This window comes from Cyprinodon variegatus, unplaced genomic scaffold (assembly GCF_000732505.1).
Source record: "Cyprinodon variegatus isolate N-32 unplaced genomic scaffold, C_variegatus-1.0 Scaffold21, whole genome shotgun sequence".
In the NCBI taxonomy this organism is placed as follows: domain Eukaryota; kingdom Metazoa; phylum Chordata; class Actinopteri; order Cyprinodontiformes; family Cyprinodontidae; genus Cyprinodon; species Cyprinodon variegatus.
The window spans coordinates 1,458,353-1,470,788 of record NW_015150474.1 but is presented as its reverse complement, the minus strand read 5'-3'; the positions used below and the strand labels follow the sequence as shown (position 1 = coordinate 1,470,788).

Below are 12,436 nucleotides of genomic sequence, written 5' to 3'. Positions count from 1 at the left end.
TTGGATGTAAGCACAAAGCAATATAATGAAAAGATCCAGACTAAAATTGCAATGTTTGGAAAAGCAGAGTTGGAATCAGCCTGTTTTCCTGAGAATTGTTAAATACCATACTTTGCTAGTTTGGTTCCCCTGCAAGTAGGGTTGTCAAAAGTATCGATACTGAAACGTTGTATCCGGATACAATACTCATTTTCAAAAGTATTGAGTACCAGTCGCACCTAAACAGTCATCAGTCATCTAAAGTGCAGAATAGAGGAAAATGCACTTTCTGAACACTGTGTGATCGAATAATTCTACGCACTTTTCAGTTTCAGACTTTTTTTGTAACATTTGCAGCTGCTGAGAATTATTTTTGTTTCTTAACCGGTTTGGCTAGTGTCATTGTTATGTGTGCAAAGCATAGCCAAGTAAGGAAAACTTAATTTTAATTTTGTAAGTTTGTTATCAAGCTTGCTAAATACTTTGCACAGAAAACAACCTCAAAATGTTGTTCTTATTGTTTATTGTATTTATTTATTTATTGTATTTTAATTATTAATCAAAATATTTCTGTTGAAATTTTATCCTTGTGGTATCGAAAATGGTATCGAGCATCGAATATTTTCCTTAGTATCGGTATCGAGTTGAAAACTTTAGTATCGTGACAACCCTACCTGCAAGAAAACTAAAAATGGTTAATTTTTGTCATTTGTCACTTCGTTGCCTGATTAATACAGTTTGACAACATTTGTGCATAACTTTTGATTCCTCATCATATGGTCAACCATCTAAAGGAGCCCACTGAGGCCCTGATAAATAGAGATAAAGTCTGAAAAAACAGCAAATTAAACAGACTAATAAAATGTCCACTTCAGAGATGTGACCAGCCCTGATCTGTAGGTGAATATCCTGAAGCTTGGAACTACGATCTCTAATGTTCTGCATGGGCTTGCTGGACCTGCAGTCCTTCCCAATGAGTCGTAGCAGCCCATTGCTCTCTGGACTGAACTAGAATTATGCAGTTTGCCCAGGAAAAAAATGGCTCTTTCACCACAGACTATTACAAATGTTTGGTAGGAACCATTCAAACTGTTACTCTTTGGATTAACCCAAACAGCAGCCATTATAAAGGACAATGGGCATTATTATAGCATTTTAGATCATCATTCTTGTAAGCAATAGCACAATTTTTAATATCGCTTTATAGTTTAACACAGCTCAGAGCAGCTTTATCTGTGGCTTCTGTCATTATCTTGACATTATGACAACTTTCAGTAGATTTTTATTTTAAATAAATTAAATCTCTTTATTTTCAAATCTTGCCTCATAGCTCACCTCTACTTTTATGCTTTTAACACAACCTGATGGTGACTCTTTATTGTATGAGTCTGTCTTTGTCTTTTATTGTCATGTCCAGCATTTTGGTTAACCTCGTTTTAAAAGTGCTTTATAAATAACGCTGCAATTGAATAACTGACCTTATCTGTTATTCCGCATAAATGCCCACCCTCCTCCATCGGTGACAAAACCTTTCTGAAAGCCTTCTTAGAGCCTTTGACAATTAAGATCAAGGGTTAAAAAGGATGAAATTATGATACTGTAGTTAAAGATGGGTTTAGGTAATTCCCTGACCTATGAAAAATAAAAAGCCTACAGGTTCACAGATCCTTGCCTATAATTATCAATATGATTAAATTTTACAGGACTTGAAGCATCAGGGACTTCATTAAAGATGGATTTATTTTGAAGCTTTTGACATGTTTGCCAGCTGTGCTAATTGCTATGGATTGTTCTGCAGATTGATGAATAATATGGAAGCTTTAGCTCAAATCTGATGAGAGAAATATCAGCTTTCTGCCTCCTTTAAATTAGGTTTTTCCCAGCAGGGAAACATCTAAAGCATGCAGGACAATGTGCATCAGGAATAAAGGTTAGGGAACACATCCATGTAAAAGCAGTCAGCTCTGCTTTTGCTTTTTCTTCCAAAAAAAGGACAAACCATCTCAGCTGTGTGATGGTTTGAGGGGTTTTTTTATGTCAGACGGCCTAACATTAATTCTCTTTGGCAATTATTTCGTCTTTTAATGTTTAATCTGGCCTAATAATCAAAATATTAAAAAAGAGACCTAATAAAAAGTGATTTATAGACAGCATTACAAACCATTCCTAACTGGTTAAATACTTTTATTGCCACCAAACAGAGCATCATTTTCTTTAATCTTATTTACTAATAAGTCCAACACGACTTCAATTATAAACCCTGTTTATAAAAAATCCTGGTCTCCTTTTCTAAAGTGCTTCTGATCAACATGCACCAACAAAAACACAAGGACACCTTTAATTAGATCCTAATAAATTGATAAAATCCCAGAAAGCACTGATATTGTCAGTCTGATCTTATAGTGACAGGCTTGTCAGTGCAATCAGAATAAAGTAGTGCAGAGTTTTATGCAAAATAGATTTCCTGTTAACTTTATAAAGTGCTTTTTGCCTCCTACAAACTTTAAAGCAGTTATGTCTTTAGCTCAAAGCTCCGCAGTGCAGAGAATCAGAATGCAAAAAGTTAGAAATGCAAAAAGTTTAATCAGCGTGAGATCCAACCCATATTCAAAGTCTTCAGCTTTTTTCATTCGCCAAGTGGGAACCGTTGATGCCACGATAGGTGACCCGGCTGGGACGGACCAGGACGCCGTAGCCAGGTCGACACGTGAAGTAGCGGCGGCCGTCTACGGAGCCGTCGTTCTTGCCCTTTGGACTTCGGAGCTCCAAACCAAGCCAGAGCCCTGGCGCAAAGTCCGCTGCTCCCAGGAAGCGTATAAAGGCCATCTCGTTGGCGCTGGTCAGGAAGACCTGCATGCCCACCTGGAGACGCACCTGGCTGTCTGAGCAGGCGGAAGGACTGGACCCTGCCGTGCTTCCGGGAATTCCTCCACTGCTGCCGCTCAGGGTGCTCCAGCGGCGACGGTGAGGAGTAGAACGGCTCCTTCATGTGTTTTTGTTTGTGAATGTACAGGAAACAAAAACAGAAAGAAAGGTTTATGAGAAAATATGCATAGAGGTAAATAAACACCAGGTGACAAACCGGAGCGTCATCTTCCATAGTTTAATCCTCAACTGATTCTCCTCAGCAGAAGCATCTAGCGGCCATTTTAAAACCTGCTAAATCTGTCACTGCAGCAAAGGATTCAGATGAAGCTGAAAACCTCAGGAGAGAAAGAGGTTTAAAACTGTTGAGGAAAGCTTCTCACCTGGTGACGGGGCTTCTCCTGCTCAGCTCCTTTGGTGTGGCGATGGCTGTTGATGTGCTCAAACTGCGACGAATCGTCCCTGGATGGATATCAGGAGAGTCACAGAGATGCAAAGAGCTGACGTCACACTACGAAATACAAACTGAGCTAAAGAAGGAAGCTTCAATCCACTCATCATGGATATGAATGTCATCAAAGCTACTTTTACTAAGGTACTACACCATTATTTTGCTGTATTCCAATCAAAGCCACACAACGCCATACATCTTCAACGTGGTAACAAGACAAAGCAATGTCTAATAAAGACTGAAGTCGTTGGACTGACCTATACTTAATGAGACTAGAGGAAAAGTCTAAGAAGTTTGTGCAAGTTGAAGCAGAAATTGGAATTTCTACTTCAACCTGTCTATTTCCATTTGACAGATTGATGTAGAAGTAGTGTCTAATTCTTTTGAAGCTCATCAAGAGAATACCAAGAGTGTACAAAGCAGTAATCAAAAGGTGGCTACTTTTAAAAACCTAGAATATAAGACATATTTTCAGTTGTTTCACACTTTTTTGTCAAGTATATAATTCCACATGTGTTAAAGAAAACTCTTTGAATGAGAAGGTCTGTCCAAACTTTTGGTCTGTACTGTATATAATTAAGCTTTTATGTATATAAAGAATGAAATTAAATGTTTCCTTTTTTAACCCTGCAGTTAGATATATTGTAGACTCTTCAATCATCATGATCATTTAGCAATGCTCAAACCCTAAATTAATGACTTGATTAGTGCATGACACACCTCTGACTAAAGCAATACTTTTCAAATAACTAATCCTTACCACTGACTGGATGACGGAGACGTGAGGAGGTGAGCTCTGAAAGGCAATCGACTGAGCCATGGATCCTGGTAAAGGGAAGAAGTATTAGTCTCTTCGCTGGTGTTTTAAAGAGATTTCAGCATTGCATAGGAATTAATAACCTTTTAGATTTTATTACAAAATACAGAACATTTTAAATAGTTTTAAAAGGCAACTAGAGTCAGTCTCCTCACAAGAGCCGTAGGAGCTCCAAGCACAAATCCAAAGATATATAAGAACAGAAAGAAGAGCTTTTACTTTCTAATAAGTGGTTTGGCTGCTGACAGCAGAAGAATACAGAAGGAGAATAATGTTAAATCCTTCATTAGACAGTTGGAAAGGATGCACACTTTGAGTCTTGAGATTAATTAGGAAGTAAAGAAGGAAAAAGAAAGAATTAAAGTCGACTTTCTTAAAAGCTGCTTTTGTCTAAAGAAAGACACAAACAGTAGAGGAAAAAATATACATATAAAAAGGGAAGGAAAAACCCTGAGAGGACATCATGAACAGAGACAAATTATCCGAAGAAATGAAAGTGCAACAGTCCATCAGTTCTGATAAAGCCTTTCACAGACGCACACATTGTTATAGATGTCAACTGCCTTTTAATGGCTTTTATTCAGTTATGACCATTATACACTTGAGGCATCGGGCTGCTAATGTGCCATCCGATAACTCAGTGACTCCATGAATATTACTGTCAGGGAGAATTTCCCCAGGATGAAATTATTTCAGTAAAACAGCCGTCCTGGAAGTCCCAACAATTAAGGCAACACATCTGTATCTGCAATACAATAATCCAAACAAACCAAGGGAAAGAAAAGAGAGATGTAACCAGTCTGGTATGAAAACAGAGCATAAGGATGAGATCAAATGCAGAATAACAGGTGTCCTGTTACGTGCCGAGCCATTTTGTGTTAGCATTAAGTGCAAAAAGCAAACTCTTCCTCAATTCATGTTGATTTTACAAAAAAAAAAAAAAAAAAAGTTTGCATGATAAGATTTAATTTGTTTATAAAAGAGAAAAGACATATTTTGAGTCAAGGGTATAAAAACGTGTTGCAGGTATCGAGCTTTCACGCGTTTGTCAGCAGAGATCCAATGATAACGGTTTACAAAAATTTCACTTTCTGTCTGATTTGGATTTCAACCAGACAGGAAGTAAAATCGCTGTAATTTGACATAATAGGCACAACAGAAAGCTTCAAATGCAATTTTTGCATTCTAGATCTAATTTGTTTTTTTTATATTTTCTTCATCTGCAAAAAAACTTAAAAAAAAAATGACAATAATTCCTCTTAAAGATAATAGTGTTTATCCTGTTCATGTTGGCATAAAAACATTCCAGCTCCCAACCTCCATCTGATTGGCTGGTCTGTTAATTGGCTGAAAAAAGTGGAACGTTTTGAGTTAATAAAATAAATAAAACCAAATATTGTTTCCATTGTTTTCCATGATAATTAGTGCTATTAAAGATAAATGATAGATTAAAGATAAATGATAGATAAATGATAGATTCTAATCTCTGGCAGGAGCGGAAATGGTCAAAAACAGCAAACCAAGGAAATGTTTAAATAATAAAAGTGCATTCGGTTTGTGTTTCATATTCAGCAGCTCGTTTATCGGCAGCAAATGTTGAAAGCTTTTGGAGACACTCTGCATGTTTTACACAGGAGATAGGAAGGGGGACTGGCTGGTTGAAAAAAGATGGTGACTGACTGATTTTCTGTTTGAACGTCCGGCTGTTCCTTCATGTATACAGACTCTCTTATTGCTGCACTCTAACAAAACCTAAAAGCCTTAAAACTAATCTGCAGTTTAATCATCTTCTACTTTGTGATCCCAAACAGATGCATCACACAACCCCCATTTTAACATGCAGCGTTGCTGACAGCCAGCTTGTGTGAATACGTCTTCCTTTAGATATTCGTTATCTTCATTTAAACGCAGACGTTACGGCATCTGGCTCATTACAAGGTGTCATATTAAACTGAAAAGTCTTGCTGAGTGAAGGCCCCGGGCTTCACATTGGATAACTCTGACTCTAGTTAATCACCAGAACAGAGAAGCGTTTACCGCACAGAGGGCGAAATCAAATGTGTCAGCAGTCACGCAAATGGCACTGTCAAAGGAACTCATTAGTGCCATCAGACTTATATATGAGGGCAATCAAAGGCAGCCTTGGGGATTTATTGTTGAATCTGCCGTGAATGTTAAATCATTTTATTTTTTTTAGTGGTTAAGTCTGTTTTTTTCTCTCTCTACAAATGACCACTAAAGACAATTAAACAGTGACTGTAAGGACAAGATCCAGGCTACATTAAAATCTTGAGTTCTCACCTTTGAACACGGGAGGGAGGAGCAAATACTCCATGTTTGGGAGGACAGCTGAAGTATCTGACTCCTCCAACTGAGCCGTCATTTTTGCCACTAGGCTTGTCCAGTTCAATGCCCAACCAGATACCTGAGGAGAAACAGAGATTAAAGCGAACATTAGAGGAATCACTTCAAATAGTGGAAATGTTGCAAAGAAAGATAAATGGACGCTCCTAAAGTTCCGATGCTCAAAAACAAAACCAACAATAATAAATAAAAAAAATATATGAATAAATCAAAAACGAAATCTTAAAATTGTTAAACTACAGGGTGCGTCATTTTCAAAACATTTTTTTCATGCCTAAATCTTCTCTTCTCTTAAGATAATTTTAGAAGAACAAAGAGAAAAAGGTTGAGTTAAACATAATAGCATATATTTTTAAAATTGTCTGCTTAAAAATAATGCACCAGCAAAAACTAGAGATTAATTCAACAGAGGGATGGATGGAGGAAAGAAGAGATAAATAGCGGCACATCTTGGAAAAACAGGCGGACCACTGGGTGAACGGACAAATGGAAGGAAGGACCACTGAGTGAGTGGGTGGATGGACACAGAAATCCATGGATGCCTCCCTCTGATAGCTGAAGCAACACAAGCAGATGGATGGATACAAGAGAACGTATAGATATGGGGTCTTTTTTCCTTTTTTTATGTGAACCTTAATTTACACTTCCAGGTTTTTACAGAGTGAAGCTCAACTTAAATGATGTGTTATTGTGTCCGTCTAAATCATCTATAAAACACAGCTCTGTTATTATCTTAATAAGTAAACAGCAGTAACTACAAGCCAGCATGACTTCCACACAATATTCCCTTTGACCATTTATGACCTGGATCACAAACAACAGTTCTGTAGCTACATTTTATGAACAAGCTTTCTACACAGACAAATGTCTGAACTCCTTACTCTAAAAAACAACTGAGCAAATATTAGAACTAAGGTCTTATTAAGAAGCATGTTGTCAAAAAGTGTTTTTGTTTTCTGCAATTAAGAACAAAAGAGAATCAAAGGACTGAGACCCCACCATGGTGGCAGACATAGTGTGTATCCATTAATATTTAGGAAGCCGTTCTCTTCAGCCATGAGTCATGTGAGCTGCTGTGATTTTGTTTGATGCTGATTTGGTCTGAAGCAGGTTGTCTCTCAGGAATGTTTCCAGATTTCCTGATTATCACTGAATCAGTTTCATAGTGAAAGTATAAAACAACATTCAGAAAACAATAATTATGATCATTTAACTTCAGCAGCACAAGTAAATTGCTCCACGGCCTAAAGAAATTAACTGTTCTTGAAGGAAGAATCAAGTGAATAGAAAAAGATTCATTTGTTTTTCATTTCAAAGATTTCAAGCCTCATAGATTTTCTTTTCTTTAATAAAAAAAGTAGTACATATTCGGGGAGAATATGAGTTATTGCAGGATTTAAGGAAAATGTAGGGTCCCATATTTTTGAGAAGTGGATCATTTGTTTTTGTGGGTGTTTTATCAGGCTTACATGAAAAACACAAACTATTACAATATGTTTCAGCTCAACCATCAACTGCACACTTTTGATGAGGCATTATCAGGCACACGATTAACTGAATTAAAAAATATATATATTAGAAAAAAAAATCCTAGATACTTGAATCTAGGAAGTTATATTTTATTTGAGCACTGATTTAATTAAATGAAAATGTTGACTTTTTAAATATAACTTACTGACATTTTTTAAGTTTCACATGTTCCTCTTTACTAACATTGACATTTGCCTGAATTAACTTATTTAATTATGAGAAGGACAACAGTTGAAATTCTTGTAATCTTAGATTGTTATTCAGATCATCTTAAGTATATTAAGTATCGATTGCTATGGTAACAGGTTAAAACCTGAGTAAAGGGACAGATTATATTTGACTGGAAATTATGATAGAAATTGAGGCAAATAAATACTCTGAATAACAGAAATGTTGTAAAAGGTTTTTAATACATATTTCTTCTGAAAGTATAAAGAGGAATGATCTATAGAAAATACTGATATGCCAAAACAGCCGAGCTCTGGGCAAATGGTTCAGTAGACAAATTTAATAAGCTGCATCCATTAAACATTAAATCAAGAAAAACTCTTGTAGCTGACTTTCTTTTCCTCCAAATGGCTTAAAGGGTTTAAATAAAGGATTTTTTTGTATGTTGAAGGAAAGAGCTTTGGAACACAACTAAAAACAAATATAATATGTCTGCGATAACGAAAAATGTTGAAAGATATATCATCATAGAAAAAAATAATAATAATAAAATCTGATTTTAAACTAATTTATCTATTATACTTGATTTACCTTGAGCATCATGAGGGAGGCGTAAAAAACAAAAAGCCATATTAGGGTGCGTTCAGGGCCATTACTTTTACTACAACTACTAGTGTTGCCACGATACCAGTATTGGGCGGGGCCCCAATTCAGCACTCAAATGATGGTATCTGTAGCGGCGAGTACCAACAAATAGGGCACCGATACCATTTGGTGAGCCAAATGTTTATTCAACTATTGTCACCCATTCCAGGTAGGCAATAAAAAGTCCTACTGGATTCACTTTGTATTAGTCTTTTTCCTGCTTCACAAAGGTAGGCAGCAGCTTGACAAAGCCATGATGGCAATTATTTTACATCCAAGTAGCATGCAGTTCTTCATATATATACACACACATCAATTTCAAACAGATGGTATTTGTATGTATCGGCCAATACTGCACAGCCGAGTATCAGGGCCAAAAAATGGCATCGGCGCAACACCAACAATGAAATTTATTTTGTGTGTCAGCAAAACAATGATTTCCATAAAAGCTACAAGTTTCTGTATTCTGTGCGGTTTATCTGTAATTTCAAATTAGGAACATAAAATGTCATTCAAATCTTCAAAGAGCCATATAGGCTTTTATTACTCTTTAGTTTTACAGCTGATGGGCTCCTAAAACTATTAAACTGATAACCCTGAAGTTTGGTTGTGATTCTGACTTATATTAAAGGGTTATTACCCTGTTTCTGTTTTTATCTTGAAAATGTTTGGTGAACTTGTTTTCTAAACCTATTACACTCAGAAGATTGTGATTTAGTAACTCTACACACATAAAATCAAGAGAAAACCTCGCATGTTTTAACAATTTCTGAACTTTTAGTTTTAGATTAAGAGTTAGAAAATAAAGTGAAACACTAAATATTGAGAAGTAGAACTAAAGAAAAAATGTGATTTACTAACCAGGAGCAAAGCTGGTTTTCCCACAGAACTGAACAATGCCGGTCCTCTGTCCCGCCACCAGCACCCTCTCCCCCTGTCGCACCTCAGAGTCGTACAGAGAGCTGCTGGCTGAGGGGGTCCTACTCCTGAAACCTGAAACACAGCGGACAGTTCATCTTTTTGAGGCGAGCGGACTTTCTTTAAAAAAGGAACCTTCTGAAACCTTCACTGGGTCAGTGTTTCATACCGACAGCTGGAGGAGCTGAGGAGCGCGATGAGTGGAGTGCGGGTGGTGGAGTCATCCGGAGACTTGGGGAGATGTTCTCCTTTCTCTGCCTAGGAGGGAGGCGCTGCCTTGGCAGAGGACGAGGACGGCCACCCGTTCCGTGACGAGAGTCCAACGAAGATGAAGAAGACGACAGGGAGCGGGAAAGTATCCCTGTGCAGAAAATCCAAGCAGAAGTTCAGTGGAAAACAAAAACATGCAGACATTCCTGTTATTATATTAGCAGGATAAAGCATCCAGAAAGCCAACATTACATCAGGGTTTATACACAGAAAAAGGGAAGAAGGAAAGCAAGTCAAGAAAAAAAAGAGGAAGGGCACTAGTAAGGAAAGGTAGGAAAGAGGGAAGAACAAAGTGAAGAAAAAAGTAGCAGATTGAGAAAACGGACAGAACAATGAGAAAAGGGCAAAAGGAAATTAAAAAAAAGAATGGAAAAAAGAAGGTAGCAACCAGGAAAGGGGAGGAAGGATGCAAAACTGAAGAAGAAAGTAAAGATGAGAGAATACACCCCAAAAATTGAGGTAAAACCTAGGAAGAAAAGAAAGGACATAAAGAAGAAAATGAGGTAGGATACAAGGAAAACAAAGGAAGGAAATGAGGGAGACAAAATTGGTACAGAGAAAAAGAAAGGAAAAAAGAGAGGAAGGAGGACTTATATTAGGAAAAAGGATGGACAGAAGGAAGTTAAAGCAGGATCGAGGGTGAGGCAATAATGGAGGGAAAACATTTTTTAGAAAAAAAGGAGAACTTAGTAGGATGGAATAGAAAAAGTAAGGGAATCTAAATAAATCAAGCTATCTGTTCCTTGGAAAACAGAGAAACCAAACGTTCTCAGACTGTGTAGAAACCCAGCAGCTGTCTGAAGACACTGAATGAATAAATCCACCATCTCTCCATTCAGGTCGGACTCAAACTAGGATTTAATGATGATTCCTTATATATTAGTGACATATTAAAGAAATTCAGACAATTAAAGCAGGTGTTTTTTTTTTTTTTTTTTAGAAACCTCCAGCAGTACAAACAAAGGCCTTTATTGCTTTTGTTTCTAGTGAGCGATTAGCGGGATCCAACGTGTTAATGCTCTCCTCCAACATGGGGGGGGAACACGGGGCAGAGGGCTGCAATTCCCTCCTTAGAGGCCATTTGGACGCCGGACCTCATTAGGCTTTTACCTTCAACAGACCTTCCCGGGTTGTAAGTTCATTAAATAGCCACTGCTTTGAGGGTAATTGATCTGATCTGTGCCAAAGTGCTTTAAGAGGAAGATTAGGCCCCAAACAAACTGTGAAAAAAGAGACAGTAATGGACATGAAACCTGTAAAAAGCCTCGGGGTTTTATAGCAGTTTCATAACAATTTACAACACGTTCTCAGCATCTAAATGATGTTTGGGATCATCATTTAGCTCCCTACAGACAGACTTTAGATGCTGGATTCTTGTTTTAAAGTCCATGAAGATCGAGTGGTAACAGAGGCTTTAGTACAACACTTACAATTAATGCAAACACAAACAGAAACCATAAGCTCTAAACCAGACAGAACCAATTCAGGAGTCAGTACACACCACACTACCTGTCTTCCTGACTGAGCTGTCGTCCTCTGTGCTTTGACTGGGACTCGGTGGGCGCTTTTCACTGTCCGGGGTTTTTTTATTGCAGGGGGATAAACCTTTCCACACAGACAGACAGTGCCCTCTTAACAACGCATACAGATGCAAACAAAAGCAAATACTGCACTGACCAGGACATCAAATCATCTGATCAAATTTTACCTCAAGTTCATGAATAATAAGCTGAATCAATATGATTATTATTCATTAATTTAAACACAAAGCTATCAAGGAAAATGATATACGCAAAGAATCAGGAACATCCTTGATGTTTTATTGCATTTAAGGAGGAGTGCGGCAGAGGGCTGCTAATTAAACGAACCGGACCATTAGTGTGACGACGTCCATTAGAGCCGGGGTTTAACCAGATGTCTGCTCTGGAGCTTAGACGAAGTGTGTTAACATGATGCCAAGTAAAGAAAGAAAAGAGCTATGAGAAGCTCGGAGAAAAAATGCTTAGAGAAACCGTAATAAAAACAAAGAGTCCTACTTCAGACCAACTAGTTCTATTCTGTTGTGTTTAAATGTTATTTTTACCAGTATTGTCTTTGTCACCAGATACTGTGAAGTATTAGTTTCAGTCTCACAAACTTTTGTCATAAAAAAAATATTTTAAAAACTATGCTATTAGCATTTTCCTTTTTCTGTTTTTAAAATAAAGGGAGGATTCACTTTTTTGTTTTTGTCATCCCTTCTCCAGAATAGCAGAATTTGCAAAGGATGTCATATTTCCATTAGTGTAATCATATATTTATATAAGTTAAATTACAGATTTTGATCAAATAAGGACATAGTACTTCTGCAGAACTTAACAAATATTTTCCTACTGTTAATAATTAAGTAAAAGAGTTGATTATACATCTATCCAAATACAGACATGAAT

General features: G+C 37.2%; 1 protein-coding gene across 1 annotated transcript in view; it reads right to left on the bottom strand.

Moving 5' to 3' along the window:
• Positions 1-316: 316 nt before the first annotated feature.
• Positions 317-12,436, bottom strand: part of clip4 (CAP-Gly domain containing linker protein family member 4) — a 43,244-nt gene continuing 31,124 nt past the window's right edge. Inside the window, exons 10-15 of the mRNA XM_015389961.1 lie at positions 9,907-10,098; positions 9,681-9,812; positions 6,414-6,537; positions 4,056-4,120; positions 3,228-3,306; positions 317-2,962 (exon numbers count right to left, since the gene is read on the bottom strand). Coding sequence (XP_015245447.1) covers positions 2,596-2,962; positions 3,228-3,306; positions 4,056-4,120; positions 6,414-6,537; positions 9,681-9,812; positions 9,907-10,098 — 959 coding nt within the window. The 3' untranslated portion in view covers positions 317-2,595. The remainder of the gene's footprint in view (positions 2,963-3,227; positions 3,307-4,055; positions 4,121-6,413; positions 6,538-9,680; positions 9,813-9,906; positions 10,099-12,436) is intronic.